The following is a 23,072-nucleotide window of genomic DNA, read 5'->3' on the forward strand; positions in this document are numbered from 1 at the left end:
GGAATTCATGGTAAAATTACGCGCAAATCGGTGTAGTAAATGTTAATTTATCCTTAATATTTCCTTTTTTAGGGCTATTTTTATCATTTTTCCTTAATTTTATCAGCTCTTGATATCATGTTACGTTGAAAGATCGATTCAACCAAAAATTTAAGTTGATGATTGAAACCGGAATTGATTCATATACGTACTCTATCAAAATGATGTAACATGTAACACAAAGCCTTGTGAGTTAGCACATAGAATTTCCATTGCTTATTTATTTTAGGGAATGTTTAATAGTGAAAGTCAATATTTAATGGTCCTCGATTATTATTAAGGGCATCGACCAGTGTGCAAATTAAGTTGATAAACACAATATTAATGATGCTTTAATTCATAGGAGATTTTTTTTTTTTGGGAACACTAATTCATAGGAGATTATTGCTCACATTACTTCTTAACTTCCAAAAAATATAAGTGGTTGCATGGCATAGTAGAAGACTTAACAAACCAAACACTCGTCAAGAGAAATAGTTGCATCTTGCATGTGTCTGCCTAAATTGGAATCCACACATGAACCATTGTGCCTCTTCTAATTTGGCCTTCCTATCGTTGTTAATGAGACATGAGAAATTTATACTTTTTTGGTATATCTTACTTTGTCATACTACACGTCAGCTTGATATAGTGACAAAGTCTAAAATTAGTATTGCATGTATTAAGAAACGGTGGAAGTGTATCATATATAATTTCATTACAACAAACTATTATGTCAAGACGATTTTGTTATAATTTACTACAAATTGAAGCACATCTTCTTCCTATTATAGTAGATTAGTAGGTTGAGTTCTTATTACAGTGAGTTGTTATTAATTAAAACATAATTTGAATAATTTAAGGTTCTATATATACTTTCTCCGTTCTTTTTTACTTGACTCCCTTTAACTTTTACGCCATTCACTACCCCTTATTTGACCGATTTTTGTGAATAATATGTAAGGAAAAATATATTCATGTGGGATCTTTTTAAATTCGTCTCAATAAGTACTATCACAATATGTAACTTTTATAATTTTTATTTACGGAGAATTAAAATTATTAATTATTGAGTTTTGCATTGACAAACATAATAAAATAAACAGGTCAAGTAAAAAATAACAGAGGAAGTACATTGTAACAAATTAATATGGTGCATATATTAACATGTAGCTTTATCGGTTGCTATGTCATTTTCTCTTTCACATGCTAAAGAAATGAAAATTGAATTCCATAATATTGTGTTTCGTTGGATAAATGGGCCAAATGAAACTTTTTCTTAATCCAAGTTGTTGATAAGTTTCGTGTAAGCCCAGAAATTCTTAACACCAGAATCAATTAACTTTAGCAAGAACAGCTATCAATTTCATTAGAAATTCTTAACACCAGAACCAATTAACTTAAGCAAGAACAGCCACCAATTTCATTAGAATTAATGCTTATGTAATCATCAAAAGTCTTTCTTAAATCTCAAGCAATAATCTTCCTTACGCACGCCACTTATACAGCCGTACGTAACAATGTGCTAATAATAATAATGTGTAGAGTTGTGTTTTTTAATCGAGTTGATAGAAAATTTTGAAGGAAAATTACAGATCGATCAGTGTAATTAAAAGCCATAAAAGCTTTATAATGTTTATTCTATAGTAATATAGTTGAAATGTACAGGAGTACTTAAGTATTCGTAATTGATAAAGTGAAACTAATTGTATTCTTCAATACTAATTCCTTTGGGTTTTGTTCCCTAAATAAAAATGCCTTTGGGTTTTGTCATTTGGAAATTTAGATAGATTTAAAAGAGAAGAATGTAAAATAGAAAACCGTAAAGAACTGCATATAAGGAATTAATAGAGTAAAAATTAAATGAAATATAACATTTATTACACAATTTATGTATGACTTTGTTATACATTTTGTTTGGGTCCAATTTAGTCCAATTGGGCCTAGGCATTAAATGATCCAATTAAAAGCCCAAGGTCAAGGTTCATCTCTCCAATTGTGCTAAAGTCAAAGATCAGTCCTCAAGGCAAGCCAATTGGGCTAAGGCCCAACTTCTCCATATATGCAAAGGTATAAAAGCCATCAATATTACATTTGTACATTCATTCAAGAAAAGCCTCAAGCAATTAATTCTCTTGCATAGTGTTCTCTTTCTACACACTGTACTGACTTTAGCATCGGAGGGGCCTTCCTCGGCAACACCCCCGAGGCTAGTTTACGTGTGTTTACTGTGCAGGAAACCTTCGGCCCAACATCACTTGGACCGAATCCAGTCTTCTCGACTTCATCGGACTTTCGATAAGGTCCCATTGTTTTAACCCGAAACAATTTGGCGCCGTCTGTGGGGAGGACTTTCAAAAATCTTTAAGCCAAATTTCTAACCAAGATCATCTTGCAATTATCTTAGTAGCAATGGCTAAGAACCGCAAGAGCAAAGGCCTCCGTCAAGGAGCAGGCGAAAAGCCTAAAACCCCTACACCATCACCCTCGCCGGATCGGAACTCTCCCAAGGGTGCCAGCTCGGGGGGAGGATCATACAGGGAGGATTCCCTTTCTCCCGTAATTCATAACTCTCATCATAGGCCGAGTCACTCTTGGTCTAGCAGGGGTGAGTCCGATCATAGGACACATTCAGTGCCCCAAAGCCAACCATCGACTGTGCGCTCTCATTCCCATACTCGGCCAAGGACCCCTTTGACGGGGCCCAGCTCGGAGGAGGTGGCAAGAGCGCTGGCAGTGCTCATGGAGGCAATGAGGACACAAAATATGCCACCACCTCGTGATCGAATTCCTCCGCATACCCGGCATCAACGGAGGAAGCTAGACCATGATGGTGGGAAGCTTCCTTCCTCCCGGGAACTGGGAGAGTGGGAAGAGGATACCTGGAAAACTGAAAAAGAGAGGAAAAAGAACCCTCAATTTTTCAAAGGATCCTCGTCCTCCCGACCAGAAACGCATAAGAGCAGCAGCTCAGCTTCTCGGCCAGAATCTACTCACCGAGAACAACCTGAGACTGTTCGCCGAAGCGTCCTCGACCGACTCGGCGGCAAGGAACCGAGCGTGCACAGTCGCCTCTCGTTCCCTGCGGCCGAGGCCCAGACTTCCCAGCCAGGGACGAAAACCACTCCTACCTCTCTAAGAGGGCGGAGCGCGGTCCCTTCGGCCAGGAACAATGGCAAGGCCGTTATGCTACCCGCCAGTTCGCCATTCGAGCAATGGATACTGGAAGAGCACGTGCCCACGGTTAAAATACCGTCGCACATCACATATGACGGGACCTCGAATCCGAAGGACCACGTGGCCTCGTACGAGACTCATATGCATCTTTGCCCCAGATCCGAAGCGACTTGGTGCAAATATTTCCCAACCACTCTCAAGGGGGTCGTGCAAGCGTGGATCTCCAAGGGAGTAAAGCAAGGCTCCATAACAGGGTGGGATGATCTGTCCTCCAAATTTAGGAGCAAGTTTTCCACGGCAAACCGCCGAGAGAAGACTACTGCAGAACTCATGAGTCTGCAACAGGGGGAAACCGAAAGCCTCCGAGACTATCTGACCCGTTTCAGTAACGAGTCATCCAGCGTCTCTCAGCTGGACCAGGGGCTAGCCGTTTTTGCAATGCAGAATGGCCTTCAGCCCGGGAAGTTCCTAGAATTCATGGTCATGCATACCCCGCAGGCCTTGGAGGAAGCTCTGAATGCCTCGGATAAGTTCATCCGAGCCGAAGAATGGAACAAAGCGAAAACCCAACCTCAATTCGGGGGAGGGAAACAAAAACAAATACCCTTGTCTAAAGGCCAAGGCCATAACGCAAAGGGAAAGTCAAAGGTCTCGGAGCAATCTTCGGCCAGCGACCCAAAGAAGGAAAAATATGCCTCATACACAGGCAGATACGAGTCCTACACTCCGCTCTCTCTTCCACGCGCCAAAATTTACAGCGTGACGAAGGAGGAGCAGAGTTACCGAAAACCGAGACCACTCCCAGAGTGGTATCAGCGAAAAAATAAAAATCAGTGGTGCGAGTTCCACGAATCTCCGGGACACAACACTGAGGAGTGTATCCAACTGAAGGACCAGATAGAGGACATGGTCCGGAATGGATACTTGAAAAAATACATCGCGGATCACCGCGAGAAAAAAGAGTTCGAGAAGTCAGCAAAGGACTCTCGGCAAGACCTTGACTTCCCTCGGCAGAACAGTAAAAAGCCAGAGGGGAAATTCTCTCCGATCAATGTTATCTCGGGAGGAATATGCTCTCGGAGGGAGCACAAGCGACACCTTAGGGCTTTGACTCACCAGGTGAACAACGCTGACATTCAGTCTCCCCAATCGCCGGTGCCGAACATGACGTTCACAGCCGCCGACTGCCGGGGGGTAACGTTCCCTCACGAGGATCCGTTGGTGATCATCGCCACGGTGGCCAACCACGACGTCAGTAACGTCCTTGTTGACGGTGGTAGCGGAGCAAATATTCTGTTATGAAAGGCATACAATCAAATCAAGCTGAAGCCCAAGCACCTTACGTCGGTACCCTACCCGGTATCCGGGTTCAACGGGGCTTCAACCTATCCATATGGGAAGGTGACACTTCCTATCACCATCGGCTGCGATGAGGCAGCAAAGAACGTCATGGTTGAATTTTTGGTCATTGACGCTCCTTCAGTGTACAACGTGATTTTGGGGAGACCCATAATTCATGAGATCCAAGGGGTCGTCTCAACTTTTCATCAGCTGATGATTTACGTCTCAGACGCTGGCTTCCCCGAAAGGATACAGGGAAACCGAAAGGACGCCCGAAGGTGCAACTACCTCAAGCCATCCAGTAGTCGCCCAGATGACGACAAGGATGAGGAGGAGAAAGAAAAAGAAAGAGAGCCAAGCACAAAAAAGCCGAAAGGCCTAAGTGCTTCGGCCTAAGGATCTGTACCCAGAGGTAAAGGGCCCGAAAGGGAAAAGACTAGCTCTTCAGCTGAACAGCAAGACTCAGAGAGCCAGCCGAAGAACAAAAAGACTGGGACACCTGCTGACATAGGCAGCAGGCCAGATTCTGAAGAGTCCAGTCCATCAGCAATGGACATGGACCAACAGACTGAAACAGTTGAGTTGGCCGAAGGAGACGTTGAGAAATGTGTAACAATCGGGATGGACCTTGATCCGAACACCCGTTGTGAACTTATTCAGCTCCTTCGGGACAACAGAGATGTGTTTGCTTTCTCGGCAGCTGATATGCCCGGGATAAGTCCAGACCTCATCTCCCATAAGCTTAATGTTGACCCAACGTGTCGACCAATTAAGCAAAAGAAGCGGAATTACTCCGCTAATAAGAACCGAGACATCGCAGCCGAGGTCAAAAAATTGCTGGAGGCAGGCTTCATCGAGCCTTGCCAATATCCAGAATGGCTGGCAAATGTGGTGATGGTTCAGAAGGCCAATGGTACCTGGAGGATGTGCGTTGACTTCACGGACCTAAATAAGGCTTGTCCGAAGGATTTCTATCCCTTGCCGAGGATCGATCAGCTAGTCGATTCGACAAGTGGCCATGCCTTGCTTAGTTTCATGGACGCATTCTCGGGGTATCATCAGATCTTCATGCACCCCGACGATCGAGCAAAGACGGCATTCGTCACGAACGCTGGGGTGTACAATTATAAAATGATGCCCTTCGGATTGAAAAATGCGAGGGCAACCTATCAAAGGCTGGCCGATCAAAAGGGCCGAAACATGGAAGTCTATGTCGACGATTCGATCGTCAATTGCAAAAAATCTGAGGACCATGTTAAGGACCTGGCTGAAACTTTCGCCACCTTAAGAAAGCATCAAATGAAGCTGAATCCGAAGAAGTGTGTCTTCGGCGTGAAGTCAGGGAAATTCCTTGGGTTCATAGTCAGCAAGAGGGGGATTGATGCCAATCCCTCCCAAGTCAAAGCAGCGCTCGACCTTCCTGAGCCGAAAACAAAGCGGGATGTTCAGCGGCTCACCGGAAGAATGGCAGCCCTCTCGAGGTTCATTTCCAGAGCTTCGGATAAGGGGTTACCTTTCTTCAAAGCCCTGAAACTCCCGAAAACAAAAGAGCTCGTTTGGGAGGAAGAGCAAAAAGACGCCTTTAAACAGCTTCGGGAGCATCTGGCTCAACTCCCAACGCTGGCTAGCCCAGCAGAAGGAGAAACTTTGTACCTGTATGTGGCCGTTAGCCCAGCCACCATCAGTGCAGTACTGCTGAAGGAAGAAAGCAAAAGTCAGCAACCGATCTACTTTGTCAGTCATACACTGACGGATGCCGAGACTCGCTACCCTCTACTCGAGAAAGTCGCTTTCGCGGTAGTAGTAGCTTCTCGGAAGCTGAGGCCCTATTTTAATTGTCATCAGATAGTGGTCTTAACTAATCAGCCGTTGGAAAATGTTCTCGGCAAGGTTGAAAAATCTGGTAGGCTAGCCAAGTGGGCTTTTGAGCTCACCGAATTCAGCATCAGCTACCGTCCGAGGGCTGCCATTAAGGCTCAAGCTCTAGCGGATTTCTTGGCCGAATGCTCATACCAAGAAGCGCTAGACAATGAAAAGAAAGTCTGGACCGTGTTTACGGATGGATTTTCCACCGAAAACGGTTCGGGGGCAAGAGTAGTGATAACTTCTCCCGAAGGAAAATCCTTCGAATATGCACTAAAATTTTATTTTAAGGCCTCGAACAACGAAGCCGAATATGAGGCAGCAATCGCCGGCCTAGAATTGTGCATCTCCCTGGAAGCCGATCATGTCTGCCTGAAAACAGACTCTCAGCTAGTTGCATATCAGATTAGCGACAGCTACGAGGCCAAAGAGCCCTCCATGATAGCTTATCTTGCCAAGACCAAATTAGTCATTGCAAAGCTGAAAACTTTTGAGGTTTAGCTGATCCCAAGGGGTCAGAATACTCAAGCCGATGCACTCTCCAAACTTGCCAGTTCAACTCTTACCGAGCTGAACAGATCTGTATATGTAGAAGTGCGTCGAGAGAGAAGTGTCGACGAAGCACCTGAAGTGTGCTGCGCTGACCCGGAGCCTAGTTGGATGGACCCCATCCTAGCTTTCAAACTTCGGGGAGAAACTCCCGAAGGTAAAGCTTTAGCCTCCAAGATGAAGAGAACCAGCTCAAGGTTCATTGTCTTCAGGGGGGAACTTCTGAAAAAGTCCTTCTCTGCCCCATTGCTGAAATGCGTGGGACCAACAGATGCAGATTATGTCCTACGGGAGATTCACCTCGGCATCTGTGGGAACCACATTGGGGGAAGGACCTTAGCCCACAAGGCATTGAGGGCTGGATATTACTGGCCCACCATGATCGCAGATGCTAAGGAGCTGGTCCGGAAATGCGAAAAATGTCAAAAATACGCTCCAGTTATCCACCAGCCAGCAAGGGATCTTCAGCCGATCCTTAATCCACTCCTGTTTGCCCAATGGGGACTGGATACACTAGGAACATTTCCAGAGGCTGTGTACCAGAAAAATGGCTGATAGTTGGTTTTGACTACTTCAGTAAATGGATCGAGGCCGAAGCAGCCTCGAACATTACAGAGCAAACTGTCAGAAAATTTATCTGGCAGAATATCATCACTCGTTTTGGCATCCCGAGAGTATTTGTCTTCGATCATGGGAGGCAATTTGACAACTCACCACTGAAGCGGTATACAGATCAGTTCGGCATCAAACTGGCATATTCAGCGGTATGCCACCCGCAAAGTAACGGACAAGCCGAAGCTGCAAATAAACAGATCCTAAATGCCCTCAAAAAGAGGGTGGAAGATCAAAAGTCCAAGTGGCTGGAGGAGCTCCCTGGAACCCTTTGGTCCCTTCGGACAACTAAAAAAGAGGCAACGGACTATTCACCTTTTGAACTGGTGTATGGTACCGAAGCCGTTCTTCCAGTGGAAATTGGCTCTGAGAGCCTACGAGTGCACCACTTCTCGGCTGAGAATGAGCGACTGATGAGGGAATCTCTCAATTTCCTTGACGAAGTAAGAGACTCAGCCCGAGACAGAATGGCTGCTTATAAGCAGAGAATCAGCAAATTTTATAACCGAAGGGTCCATGCAAGGCCTCTTAAAATTGGAGACCTTGTCCTTCGGAATGCTGCTGCAGTTCAGAAAGGTCGAATCCATGGGAAACTCTCAGCTGCATGGGAAGGGCCTTATGAAATCTGTGATGAGCTTCAGCCAGGGACATACCGACTTCGACAGTTGGATGGAACTGAGTTGAAAAATCACTGGAACGCTGATGTACTGAAAAAATATCATGTGTAAACCCTTCGGGGCAGAACAATCTTTGTAAGTACATTTTGAACTAATGAAAGGCCTTGGAGCCGCCATTTATATAAATATTTGCAACTTCTTATCCTTTCAAAGTTTTCTTGGTTCTATCTACTCTTTAAGGGTTTTTTATTCAACCTCGTCTGAAACCTTCGCCTTCGGGTAACTGGGTTTCAGATTGCTGACAAAACTTGTCTTTTTAAAGAACACTGGTCTTTCAGCTGAAGTCAAACTTTAGTAAGACTTGTTCTCCAAAGACATGAGTCCATGGACAATTCTGGGATATTGCCTTAACTGAGCCTTGTATCCCAGAAAGCCATTATCCGAAACATTGCCTTCAGTTGGCCCTGTGTTTCGGATATCCATTTTTCAATGATAGACAGAAAATCAAGGATAACAGCAACTGTTGGAAATTGTTTATTCAACCTCGTCTGAAACCTTCGCCTTCGGGTAACTGGGTTTCAGATTGCTGACAAACTCGTCTTTTTAAAGAACTCTAGTCTTTCAGCTGAAGTCAAGCTTCAGTAAGATTTGTTCTCCAAAGGCATGAGTCCATGGACAATTCTGGGATATTGCCTTAACTGAGCCTTGTATCCCAGAAAGCCATTATCCGAAGCATTGCCTTCAGTTGGCCCTGTGTTTCGAATACCCATTTTTAAGAAATAAAGAAATTGTTTATTCAGCTGAAGCCATACTTCAATTTCTGGGGGGGGGCAAGAAGCACTACCAGTGCAAGTTTATGTTCAGCAGAATTGAAGAAACAGTAAAGCATTCAAAAACAAAGCAGCTGAAGAAAAGAACATCAAATTAATAATTCATGCTCAGAAATTGAGCTACAAGTTCAAATAAGTTAAAAAACTATATCGGCAGCCGCCCACAAGCGGAAAATAACAGCTGCCGAAATACGTACAGAAGCAAAAAAATAAACTGTTTTGTACGACAAGGCAAGCTGAAGCAAAAAACAAACAAGGCAAAAATTCAGAAAGCGGTAAGTCTAAAGTTGAGCGCATGATGAACCGCAAGATTCTGAAGACGACTGCCCGAGTTCCTATGCTTCAGCCCGAGGATCAGACTGGTCATCATTGTTGGGCCCCATGGTGGTCTCAGCCCCAGCAGCAGAAGAAGCAGGCTTTGCACTCTGCCGAGCCTCCCTTTCCCTCTGTTCAGCCTCCAACTCCATTCTCTCAGCTTCTTCTTCGGCTTCCTCAGCCTTAAGGATTTCAGCTTCGACTGGAGTTGCATACTTCATATGAGGGTCTTCGGGATCCTGGACCCATTCAGCACATTTGGACCAGTCCAACTTCGGCTCAGCATGAAGGCAGACTCTTCGGCACACTCTGAACCCGTTTCTAAAACCCATTTCATATTCTTCCTGGGTATAGACACGGACTTTGAGTAGAGCCTCAACATCAGCCAACTTCTTCTTTGTCTCCTCCAAGTCTTCCTTGGATTTCTTCAGCTCATCGGCGAGCTTGGAGGAGGAACCTTTCAGCTCATTCAGCTCCTGCTGAACTTGGGAAGCCTCTGTCTGAGCCTGGGCCACTTCTTCCTTTTTGGCCATCAGCTGATCCTCAGCTTCTTGGAGCTTAGCTCTCTGAGCTTCAGCAGCAGCAGCAGCCTCTGAGAGTTGGACATCCCTGGCTTGGAGCATCTCTTCAGCAGCCATTCTGCTGGCTTCAAGAGCTTCTAGCTGTTGCTGCACTTCAGCTTGTGCAGCAGCTCCTTCCTGGATTTGGCTCTCAATAGTAGCCTTGAATTTGGAGATGTCCACTCCCATGTGCTCTTGGAGGAATTTTTCCCCTTCCATCAGTGGGGGAAAAAATTCCTTCTCCATAGCATCGCAGAAGGTTTTGAGGGCTTCAGCAGCTTTTTTCTCATATTCTTCACCCTTCTGCTGCTTCTCTTCAGCTGCTGCTTGCTTCAGCTTAGCAAGCTTTAACTCCTCTTCGGCTACCTTTTTGTCGTGCTCGGCAGCGTCCACCCTATCTTGTAGGGTATCTATCAGCTCTACAGTGAGAGTCTGATTGTGCACGAACTAAAAACAGGAGCACAAGTTAAAATAAAAAATAATAATAATAATGATAATTGAAGAGCTGAATTATAAAGGAGATAAAGGCAAGGAAAATCACCTGCATCATCAGCAGTTGGTTAGACCTGGCTGGGTCAGGAACTGATCTGCTGGATTCGCCCATCCCAGCAGTGGCCTTCAGCGACCAGATTCTTGCCCTATCTACTTCGGACATGCCAGCAAAATCGCCGAAGTAGGCTGCAGCACCTTCTCGGTTCTGACCCCATATGAGGTCCCGGATGTGATATGTGATTGGAATTCGGGGGGCCGAGAAACCCATTTCTCCAGATTGCAGAGTCTGGAAGGAAGGAAAGGATGACGATGGAGCTTCTTTAACTTTGGATGGCTCAGCATCCTCCTTCTTCTCAGAAGAGTCAATTATTATGACTTTTTCTTCTTCAGGGGTGAGGACGAAGGCCTCAACCTCTCTTGCAATGTCTGCCGTGAAACCCTCAGCACTGGGCATCACGACTTCCTCATTCTTGTGCTCAGCAGCACTCTCTTGAACTTCTTCTTGGACCCCTCCCTTAGGTTCGGGAGTTTTCTGATCCACCTCCATCTCGGGAGGTGGCGGAGGGGTCTTTGGAGGTGATTGAGGTGATGGCCGGGGAACCCTCGGCGATCCATTGCCTTCCTCGGGTTCCCTTATTTTGACGCCGATGGTCATCGGCCTCCGCTGAAAGTCATGGGGGCCGATGATGGCCATTCTTCGGCGCCTTTTCTGAAGCGGCTGCTCGTCCATGTCTGAGTCTGAGGACTCTTCTTGTATCTGGTCTTCGGGACGAACAGGGGCTTTCCCTTCTCTAGTGTCTATTACTCTCTTCAGACTGTAAAAGACAGGGGGGAGGAAGAATGTGAGTAAAAAAACAAAAAAACAAAACAACAAACAGAAACAGACAAAATTAAGTCTGAAAGCTCACCGAGGTCTTCAGCAAAGCCTCGTCTTCTTCAGCTGCCCTAGCTGCAGCTTCTTCTTCAGCAGCCCTGGAGGACCTTTCTCCTCCTTCACAAGCTTCAATAACCCGTGCAACCTCTTCGGCCGTACGGGCAGCTTCAGCTTCTTCGTCCAGCAGCTGAAACCAGGGATCTCTCTTCTTCCACCAAGGCTTCTGCCTCTGATACAGAGCAACAGCCTCAATTTGGAAGTGGGAAGAGTCTAGATGAACTTATCTATGCCTCGGTTCAGTGATAGAGGGGGCCTGATCAGTTACAACTCGTTCTCGGTTGACGCCAAGCCGAGCGTAGTTAATGCCGACGTTGGTCTCGTCCCGCTCTGAAAAAGAAAAGGGGAAAGGTCAGTTCAGTTAGGTTGTCACAGCATAAAAAAGCGAAGTGAAAGAGGAGAAAAAGAGATAATTAAAAGGCCTCGGCCCCAGCCGAAGAAGCTTACCATCCTTAAACTTTCGGCTGAGGCCGACAGCTGCTAGCATGTTCTCTTGGAAAACATAATGCGTATCGGGGAGCCAAGTCTCCGGGATATGCTGCATTCGGCCGCTGCCCCCCCCCCCCCCGGTTCGGCAGCTTGCTGAAGATATTCTGTTGATTAAGGTTCGGATCTGGGCCGTTATCTGCGGGGGGACCTAAACTTCCCATGTCGGGATCAGGCTCAGCAAGGTACCGGGGAGCGCTGAAGACGCAAGGGTGGCCCGGGTCCGTGGGTGCCCTAACCCAAATCCATTGACCTCTCCAGTCCTTGTCTGAAGAGTCGTTCGGCCACATGGTTAGGTACTGGGGCCAAGACTCAATCCGGTACCACCCAGAACCATGACTTCCGTGCCCACTTTGAATATTTGGCACTAGCCGATGAAGCCCAGTGCAGGTTCGGCACATACCTGAAGAACTTGCAGACCCATAAGTATGTCATCACCCTTCGGATGCTAATAGGAGTTAGCTGACATAGGGAAATATTGTAATGGATCAGCAAGTCTCGGACGAATACGTCCAAAGGGAACCTCAGCCCATACTGAAGTTGTCTTGTGTACACCCCCACATACCCCGGGGGTGGACGATGGATTCTATCGGATGCCACGGGCATTCGGCACCAATACCCATCAGCTTCAAGGATGCCGTAATGCAACTCAATTTGTTCGGCAAACCGATACTGTTCGGCATTCTCCACCCACCATGAGTAGGGGCGGTTCTTTATCATGGCCGAAGCTACTTCGGCATCCTCCCACTCTGAAAACCCGGGAAGGAAATCCCAAAGGACAGCGGGAACTTCATCGTCCCGCCCAGAAGCGCTCAGCCCCTCCGTTCTCTGAGGAGGAGCCGAAGAAATTGGAGTCGCCCTAATCCCTTCAGCATGGTCAGACTCTGCTCTTTGTCCATTCCAGGTCCCAATCATGTTCCTGGGATCGGGAATTGGCCTTGCTCTTCTTGGAGCACGGGCTCTACCCCTAACTCCTCTCGCCATTGATAATTTCGAAGAAAAAAGTCGAAAAAAGGGGAAGGAGTTCAAATTCGAAGAAAAATAAACTAAAATCAAAGGAATTTACCTTAATCTGAAGCGAAAGTTGCCGATTTACGAATTGGTAGTGGCGAGTCTCAGTTTCTAAGCTTAATGCTCGGGGAATTTGCGAAGTTTTGATGCGGGTTCTTGGGTTCTCTCGAGAATTCTGGGTTTGTGTTGGTGAATAAGTGAAAAGAGATGACGCGCCTCTAATTATATCTCCAGAAATGGGGAATACGGGGAGTCCGCGTTTCAATTTCTCTTAAATACCCCACTAAGTAACCGTTAAACACACGACCTTGCGATTAAACTGCCCATTATCCGTCCAACTTCCACAATTATCCGCCTTAACTGTTGTTATCTCATTAATTACGGTTTAATTACGGTTTAAATTCAAATTTTTGGATTAATTAAATCATTCACTTCCCTCCTTTTCTGATTAAATCAAACTCGACCCGTCATCCTTCCAAATCGGGTCTGGGGGGCAAGTTGTTTGGGTCCAATTTAGTCCAATTGGGCCTAGGCATTAAATGATCCAATTAAAAGCCTAAGGTCAAGGTTCATCTCTCCAATTGTGCTAAAGTCAAAGATCAGTCCTCAAGGCAAGCCAATTGGGCTAAGGCCCAACTTCTCCATATATGCAAAGGTATAAAAGCCATCAATATTACATTTGTACATTCATTCAAGAAAAGCCTCAAGCAATTAATTCTCTTGCATAGTGTTCTCTTTCTACACACTGTACTGACTTTAGCATCGGAGGGGTCTTCCTCGGCAACACCCCCGAGGCTAGTTTACGTGTGTTTACTGTGCAGGAAACCTTCGGCCCAACATCACTTGGACCGAATCCAGTCTTCTCCACTTCATCGGACCTTCGACAAGGTCCCATTGTTTTCACCCGAAACACATTTTAAAAAAAATTCAAATTAGATAATATAATAAAGGCTTATTGCAATTTTAAGGATTGCATATTTGCATTTATGATTATCCAAAGAGAAGATATAATAACTCTATAAATTTCGTAAGTAATACTATTCAAAATTAATTGTCTTTTGAAGACAACAAAGTAAATACTAAATACAACCATATATTTTGCTCATTTGTCAAATCCTATGAACGTGGTTGCTGTAAGACCGTTACATAAATTCACAGAACATGTACCAAGAGTTGAACAACCATATGTGAATGTGATAATCAATGGGCGTCTTATGGGCCTCCATACCGAGGAAGTAGCGAAGCTGTGAATCTGTGACGACTCTGATGGCCTAGCGCCCGAGCTCTTACAAGTTGTATGCACACTGAGGACATAGCAAAGCTGTGAATATGTGATGACCCTGATGGCCTAGTCCTTACATATGGTTCACATCAAGTTCACCTATCTTTACTTATTTAACTGTGGATCCTGATCCAATTTTCACTATCATCGGGGATCGGGCTTTAAGACTAATATCAGGGCATATTTTAGATGTACATGTACACTTTTATAGGGTCTATACTGCTAACTCGGACTGGGTCCACCCATAGGGTTTCGACTTAGTAAAGAACTTCTAAATAGTCAAGAAGTGGAGGGGGGAAGAGTGTAAAGTCTTACAAGCAAACGTTGTATCTTTAAGACTAATGTATGGACAACACTGTACGCAATGAGAGTGCCACAAACTAAGCCACCATAAGCTACTTGAAATTCGAAAGTAGAGCTGATCATATGCAGCCCAGACCGGCCTAGCATGAAACTCGCCGGTTTGGGACAACAATTGTAGGCATAAATTTCAAGGTTTACCTCGAAAAGTTATTTTTGGGTTTAAGGCTGCCTAATACTTAATTATTGGTTATAGATTTGGCCGAATTCAGAAAAGGCCTGAAAAGCCCACTACTTTGGCACAATGGCACAAGCTTTGGCCCAGCACGACCCATGATCAAGTCCACAACGAGCTGATGTGTTTGGTTTCTCTAATACCAATTGGCAAGCTGATGAACTTGCATCTATGGAGACAAGGAAACTACGTGGTGGAGGTTGCAAAACAACCACCAGGAAAGGAAGACGATTAGATGAGCCATAATCCGTACAATCGTTGTCCCGAAAAAACGCAGGAGGTGATGTTTTGGTTTGATGAACAAAACAACAGACTATAATCAAGGGTACCCTGAGCACTGGTTTGTCTAAACTTCATACGACTGGAAAGATTAACAAAAATTTGTTTGAAAAATATGACACAGCTAACACAAGTACATCATCATCAAAGATTTGTACTGAAAAAACAGCCCATCCTGCATTAGTCCTGTACTACAAATGAATAAATGATAGATTAGTTCAATAGCTTCCTCACAATTTTGGTCACTCGTAATAAGGAATAATATAAACATTACGAGAGGTGAAAACCGGAAGACAAAGCGGAAATACTACTACTTTCACATCACAAGATCCACAAGCTGCTTTAGGATGTAACCAAACCACAGAATACTCCAACTATCAAAATGAAAGAAATTTAACAAAACTAAATAAATGTAAGATTATAAACGTACAAATGAAAAAAAACCTACAGCCTCTGATAGTCATATTGTCTCTGTACCACAGTACTAAAACAACCCACATCCACAGCCTAAACACGCCAGATGGACATACAAAAACCCCAAATTTATTAGGGTGAAAAAGGACAGGTGAGGAGCTATGGATTAAATTGCAGATTTACGCATTTCATCAGCTCCATGAGCGAAATGGCACCTGTCCCCAAATGTGCACGACCCCTTGGTAAAGTTTTCACAAAGCCTTGTCTTGAAATTGCTACCACCACCAGGAGCACCATGTCCTGTTGCCTGCCTCACAGGGGGGCCGCCAGAAGCCGCCTTGACATTCCTTATGAGCTCCTCAACCATGGAAGAGGCCTGCTTGATTTGATCAAAGGTACCCTCGAGTTGAATATTCCTTTTGTTAGAATCAGTCTCATGGTCCCTTATTGAAAGCTTCACCCCAGTGACACGGCATATTTGCTTTGAATTTATCCCACTTTTACCTATGACTGCCCCAGCAAGAGCAGCATCAATGCTGAGCTTGGCGGTAGAAGACTCTCCAAAGTTTGCAGCAGCACCAAGACCAGGTGGTGGAGGTTCCATCATGCCTCCCATCCTACCTGACATGTATCCCATGCCCCGTGGATCTTCATATGATGGAATGGATGGCCTTCCAAGCTGTCGTTCTCCATGAGCAAAGTGACACTTGTCTCCATATTTACAACCTTCTGGAGAATTAAATTTGTTGCAAATCTTGGTCTTGCCTGATGGTGTAGCTGGACCATCAGAGTATGATGGGGCAACATTCCTGGGTGGAGGAACTGGCGCACCACCAAGGTTCAACATCTGGGAAACAGCCTTGAATCCACCCGGGACATGGTGCAAGAAGTGGCACCCCTCACCAAATGGACAGCCTGACGTGCTGCAAAAGAGCCAAATTGGGATCAGTTTCTAATTTTGAAGTATAAAAAAGACGGTGAAAACAAAGTTAAAACATCTTCAAATCTAAGTTTTATTTTAGAGAATAAAATTGCGACAGACAGGATAAAGAAATAACAAAGAGATAACAAAATAACAGAACACAACCCAAGAAACTAAAGAAACCCCGAATACCTTCACCCATACTCTCCATCCCACAGTCCACACCCACAAAGATATCATATGTCAAGTCTGATACACTGATAATTAAGGCTCCAATAAATAACCTCGGTATAAAAAAGCATAACATCACAACATAGTCTTGTAAAACTGTTCTTCATTTCCATAAACCTAAATGCCCAGCACATTTAACCACATCAGACACCAATCACAGCTAGACAAAGCCAAGTGATTTCCAGCTTAATAAAGCTTCAAGCACTAGTGACTAACATAGATACAAAGTGCCAAAATCAAAATAACGAGACATCAACCCAATAAAAAAAACAAAAATAAAATAAAAATAAAAAAGATCAATCAAAGTAGTAAGTGGGGAAGTAAAGCCACTGTAATGCTTCACAAATTTCTCAAACTACCATCTAAAACGCAAGAACACTAACAGGAGGCGGTTTTACTAAAAGTCGCTTATAGCATGACAACTCGTAAGATAAAATGAAGAGAACCTAGCAACGACGGGTCTGATCAAAACAGGGGACTAGTAGATGATGCCAAATCAAACGAGACCCAGCATAGGTATGTCTTTCATTATGTGTGTATAGTAGAAGATGTCAAATAGAGGGTGAATAGTGCCAAAAGTCATAATGGAACAACTAAAAAAATAGAGGAAATATTTACACAAACAAAGAGGATAAAACAAACCTCACGCAATAAGCATCACATAATACTAAAACCTGCTTGTGAAATTAGGCGACCCTGCCATAGCCACTCAAACACCCACCCCCCTTCTATCAGTCTCAACACCACACAACAAAATGCAGAAAATTAAATAATAAGATGTCAGATTATATATGATTAATTCAGCACTTCATGAAACTGCTTCTTCTGGGGTATTTAGCCTTGTTGAAACTTGTTTAATATCAGGAATTGCAGTGAGTACTCCAATGAATAAATAATTTTCATCAGATTATATGATTAAGTTCAGCACTTCGTAAAACTGCTTCTTCTCAGAGTATTTAGCCTTGTTGATACTTATTTCATCTCAGAAATTGCATTGACTACACCATGAAATAAGAATTATTTCCATCAAGAGTATCGATTTATTGTAATTTGATTGAAGAGGATGGATATGACCTGTACCAAACACTTAAATGCCAATTCATTAGTCTTGCATCAATTTCAAAGCTTATACTCCCTCCATCTCATAATCAAAGACCCTCACACTTTCCAAGAGTCCACTTTGACCACTACTCCCTCTCAGAAAATATACTTTATAAAGTTATTCCGAATTTTTGTACTATAATTCTGATATAATCTTTCACTGAACATATTTTGAGAGAAGTTTGAAGCCAAAGTTCAAGCTCGGAAAGTGTGCGTTCCTTATATTATAAAGGAAAGGAAGTAGATTTTACACATAATTCCATATATCTTCCAGTAGTTTACCGAGTGTATCGAACATTAGTTATCAATATCATCAGAGTCTCTGTTTACCGTGATTATATGATGATATAGAATAAGCCCTGTATCACAACTTTAGATGCTGAATTTATTAGCCAATATTAACATAAATTGTGTAAAATAACATTATTAATCTATATAGCATATTGTTGAATGTAAGATTTGCATTATATGTACAATTGTTTTAGACAAGTTTTGAGATTTGAACCTGAAAAACTTTGTGCAAGGCTTCGATTTGCTTCCTACACCAGATTGGAAGGACTCCGATTCTGTTGAAGAACATTAATTACTTTTTATCAGTGAGTTGTATTAATTCATTCTTCAATCTCCACTGTTTACCATTCTTTTTTTATATAATTTTCGATTTTTATTCAAGCCTTTCACTCGGTAAATGTTTTGAAGATTTCACATATTAGCGAACAACAAATCTACGAACTAAAACCCTAGAAAAATTCCTAAAATCGCGTAAATCTACAATTGAGTAAGCAACTCGCAGCAAACAAGTCCAAACTCCAAATCATCACTAAACTTCATAAAAACCCTAAAATATACAATTAATTTGAAATAAAAGGTATTTAATAGGAATAAATTCAACAAACCTGGACGAGATTTCTTGAAGCCGCCATTGCCATTAAGAGAAGCTTCAGGTCTACCTCTTTTGCGAGGACCACCAAAATCCATTGTCGAACGAAATACGAAGAAATTGAACTACTTTAACCTAAACCAAACCCTAATTTGAGGGGAAAAATTGATTGAAGATTGGGGAAGAAGAAGAGTGGAGTAGGCGAAAGAGAGAACCCTAGCAAAAAGAGAGGAGAGAGAAAATGAGAGGGCGGGTGTTTGGAGAGAGAAAGTGAAAAGAAAAGAAAATATTAGGTGGATGTGAGATTTATTTAGGTTTAAATATGAATTAATTTAATGACACCTGGAAATTCGAGAGGAGGGTCACGTGCAATAGGTGAGGTGTAAGAGGCGTCATTCATTCATGTACGAACACGTTCAATTTCTCTGGGTTTTTCTTTCTCTCTCATTTGACCTTTGACTATTTTTGCTTCTTTTATTTCGAGTACTGATTTCGTCATGTAGTCCTGTTGGACTAGGAGTACATCTTTGGGTAGAGTTGAGTTGTTATTTTAAGCCCAAAATAGTTAATTTGATTGGATACCATTTTTTGGGCCAAAGATTTGACCCAAAATGAGTCGACTTGTTTCACCGACTGGCTCGACCCATGATCAAGTTTAGGCTGAGCAAAGCTATCGGAAATCTGACACTCCTTAGCCACTCCATGTTGTTTCACATAACATAGTGCTATTAATGACAAACTTACCCTTGAATACTAGAGGTGATTATTGAGCAAGTCAGATCGGGTTTGAGCAAGGCTTAGGTAAAAAATCAGACAATCAAGTCGGGCCAGGTCAAAGTTCGGGCCACAAATGTTCACCCAACCCCGTAAATTTTGGTCATGCCAAACTAAAAATGTGTAATATACTTGTCAAATATCCGTCCAAAAATTAAATAATTTCAGGTCAAGCAAAGCACAACCTTGACTTAGGGTCCGATTTACATGTTTATGGCCCGCTCAAAATTAAGCTGGGCTCATGTTGATCATGTCTAATTGATACACCAAAGTTGTATCTCATACTTTTAAACTTGTATTTTCTCAAAGTTTACCTCAAAACTATCATTACCTGCTTCTTAAAACTAGATTTATCAATTTTTCCAAAATGTTACTCCTCTGCACATGAGAATACCAACAGAGTTAAGTCAGTTAACTAGTCCATCTATATACTAGACGATTAAATAATACTTGGCACAGTCATAAACATGCCACTGCACAAAAAATGCTTCCAAAACTATGCTTGTCAGTTGTTGCTAATTGCTATTTGCACTGAATGATCCGGCAGCCACAATCAGAATGTTACTGCTAGAGCTCTGTAATCGTGGTTCCTCCTCCGCTACTTTGAACTTTGGTTGTTGGTGAACTCGGAATTGCAACAGGAGTATGGTTTGGCACTGTCTGCCTGAGATAGAGGAACGCTCACTTGGTATCTATGAGGCATTAGTTCTTCTCCAGTCGGCACTGAATCCGCCATCAGCTGTTATTCATAAACCAAGGAACATAAGCATAACATATCACTGAATGCAGTGGGGGTAAGCGAAATATTAATCCTTTTGTTACAGCATCAGCACTTTCTAATGTTGTCAATTCAATTCTACACTTTTTAAATAAAAAAATTTGAGAAGAATTCAATTATACACTTGTTTCGAGTTAAGCCAATACAATCACGTTTTCAGATATTACATGGTTGTGAGCATAAAAGTAGCTTGGACCCTAAAATCAGCATATATACATCTTTGATGAGCTTAATTTTTTTACTCCGAAATGTGACATTTACAAAGCATTAAAGTCTCAATCAATATTCAACACTGAAAAAACAGATTTGCTAGTGAGAAGAAACTCCCTTACCTTCCAGTCCTTGAAATCAAATCTGAAGACAAAGTGGCTGTATGAAACTTCCCTGGAAGTCACTAAACTCGAATCAGGAGCATTCTTTGGTGCTGAAAACAGAAGCGATAAGAGTCATAAGACTCTTGATCGAAATCAGGAGTACTGCAAAGTTAACTGTAAAGATGAGCAAGAACGGCAAGGACTTACAAACAAGATGAGTCCTATTATCATTGACAGTAATCTGAGCACGACCATCTTTTACGAAAAAAGACAAAGCAAACAAATTCTCAACAGTCTGTGCGAATGAATTCCTGTTCAGAATCAAGTTTTCGAGGCAGACACTTCTTTTACTCCTCAAGATGTTAAACATGGTTGCCATGTTCTTATCTGTATCCTTTTTGTGGTCTGAACCAGAGTTCTCAACCTGATTCACAAGGAGAAAAAAGTAACCTTTATACTTGTACAAATATATGAAGCGGATTTCATGAACGAGCCAATAAATATCACAATGAAATCTTTACTATAAATGCTACTACCAAGGAAGTTCAAGCCCATATTTAATATTTGATTGAACAATCTAATATCATGCCAAATACCCCAAAAATAATGATTCAATCATCTTCATTAATAAACATCCACCATAAAGAAGTCCATTGTGAGTAACCAAATCACCCATCAAAGTTAATAAAGCTTTATACCTCTTCAGGCTTAGCAGCACTTCCGGTAAGCCTTGTTCGTTTCTTTCGAACAATAGCCTTTCGTGGCTTCATCTGAGTATTCATTGGTCCAGTCCTATCATAATATAGACATAACAAACAACCATCAATATAGCTGCTACTATGCTATCACAGACAAACCCACAAATCATATCCTTGAATCAAATCTTTCACGAATAGAAGTTCAAAACATACATTGTAGAACAGCCTTGAGCATTCTTGAAAATGGGGCAGACAAGCACACCAATTGCATCCCATTTGATCGAAGCACGGTCCTTTTCAACTTTACTTCCATCAGCAACTCCAAACTTGCGAACCAATGAGGTCATAAAATCAGAAGGGGTTAGCCCATCTTTGGAATATGACCTTGCAGTGGTCACTAAGGTGTTGGCCATGTCTAACAGTGTCTCCGCATCTGTTACTTGCTCTCTTGTTGTTGACACTAAAAAATCCCAAGCAAATTTAACCAACAAATTTAGTCACAAAGTATTCATCAAAAGTTATCAGGACTAACAGCATGTATTGTTATGTAAAAGTCAAGATAGCAAAAAATTACCATTTTTTTTTGCAACTCTTTTTTGATGACAACCAATGTCTAAGCAATTAAGACTATGACGATATGTGAATAATGTGATACGAATATATTATCATACACGTAACGAAGTAGTACTTAAGCCTTAAAAAAGTAAAAAGTACTCCTAACACGTACATTCAATTTATATATTGAAATAAAGTCATAATCTAATTATCTAAGCTAAATTTTTAAGTTCATTTTCTGTTTGTTAGGAAAATGCATAATAGTTAATATGCATCAAACAAAGTACATAGATCAACCAAAAGTTAAACACGTGAAATAAAATACTCCGTAAGTATGCTCAATTAAATTGTCCGTTTCCACAACAAAACAAATATGGAGTGAAATTACTAGTCCTACACTCCTACACCTACATTATACACAAATAATACTCGTACCTGGTTCAATTTTTGTACAACATTAACTAAAATATTTTCAATTGTAACGTCATTTAAAAAAAAAAATTATCAGTACTGTTAGTAAAAAATAAAAAAAAATTCCATTATCATACAATTCATCAACTTCTTTAATAATTCTCTGGAACCTATTCGAATCACCTTTGCATAATTCTTCCTTCTCCTCTGCAAAAAATTCACAAACAAAAAAAAATTCAATTTTTTCACCATGAATGAGATTCTTGTAGTAGACGTATTGAGACCAGATAACTCGGCGGTTAACCGCCGGTTTCTGAACCGGTTCATCACCACCGCAACGTGGCCGATCAGAACGGCGTCGTTTAGGTGGTGGCACTTGAAAATGGTCGGTTCGGTTCAGGTTCTCGGCTTTTACGGACCGAAACTCCGGATGATCAACGGCCGTGTTTTGCACTCGTTTTCCCATTAAACTTGATTAATTAAGTAATGATCAGAATTTTAATTGATTACAAAAAAAATAAAGAAAATTGGAGGGAATTTGGGGAGGAAGAGAAGTTGGGTGAAATTTGGTTTTAGAGGAAGTTACTGGTTTTGTGTGAAAAGCTTTAGGGTTTTTATATAGTACAAGTATTTTTTTTTTTTTTTTATTTTTGGATTGGATAAACTTTTCAACTTCTATTTTTTTTTATTTTTTTTTTACTTACAACTTTACAAAGGAGGGAAAAGAAAATTTAACTGGAATTTTTTAACTTTTATTATTGGAGCTTGGAGGGTTAATTTCCCGCTCATCTTTCACGGTTACTATTTACTCCTTCATGACAATTGGAAAAAAGTTTGGATTGGTTAACATGAATTGGACTAGTGATGTAAATGGGTCATTAGTTCATTACTCATTACCAAACTTTAACCCATTGAAGTATTGGAACAATTGCCATTCACAAATTTTTTTTGTAGTTCAAGCAACATTGTACTCTAGTAAATTTTGATTTTGTTATAAAAACAATATCTATAAAAGGACAATTTAGCCATATAGCATGAATTGGTGATCATTGAAGGTAGTTTTTTTTATAAATACAACTGTATTTTTATGTACCAT

The 23,072-nt window shown here is 42.1% G+C and overlaps 1 protein-coding gene and 1 pseudogene across 1 annotated transcript; both read right to left on the reverse strand.

The window, feature by feature from the left end:
- Positions 1-15,178: 15,178 nt before the first annotated feature.
- Positions 15,179-18,732, reverse strand: LOC110736135 (zinc finger CCCH domain-containing protein 14-like). The gene is made up of 3 exons (XM_021916289.1): positions 18,463-18,732; positions 18,072-18,132; positions 15,179-16,235 (listed from the first exon to the last, which is right to left on the reverse strand). Exons 1-3 carry the CDS (start codon positions 18,542-18,544, stop codon positions 15,479-15,481), a joined length of 900 nt encoding a protein of 299 aa, XP_021771981.1. The 5' UTR covers positions 18,545-18,732; the 3' UTR covers positions 15,179-15,478.
- A 662-nt stretch (positions 18,733-19,394) lies between these two features.
- LOC110736137 lies at positions 19,395-22,659 on the reverse strand (annotated as a pseudogene).
- Between the last annotated feature and the right edge of the window lie 413 nt (positions 22,660-23,072).

This window comes from Chenopodium quinoa, unplaced genomic scaffold (genome assembly GCF_001683475.1).
Source record: "Chenopodium quinoa cultivar QQ74 unplaced genomic scaffold, ASM168347v1, whole genome shotgun sequence".
Lineage (NCBI taxonomy): Eukaryota > Viridiplantae > Streptophyta > Magnoliopsida > Caryophyllales > Amaranthaceae > Chenopodium > Chenopodium quinoa.

Bases quoted from the DNA above. Each gene is read 5' to 3' on its own strand.
- LOC110736135 (XM_021916289.1), bottom strand. From the start codon at position 18,544: ATGGATTTTGGTGGTCCTCGCAAAAGAGGTAGACCTGAAGCTTCTCTT. The intron at 18,133-18,462 runs GTTTGTTGAATT...GTTCTTCAACAG, and splicing joins CTTCAAGAAATCTCGTCCAG to AATCGGAGTCCTTCCAATCT. The intron at 16,236-18,071 runs GTTCAAATCTCA...GCTCTTTTGCAG, and splicing joins CCTTGCACAAAGTTTTTCAG to CACGTCAGGCTGTCCATTTG.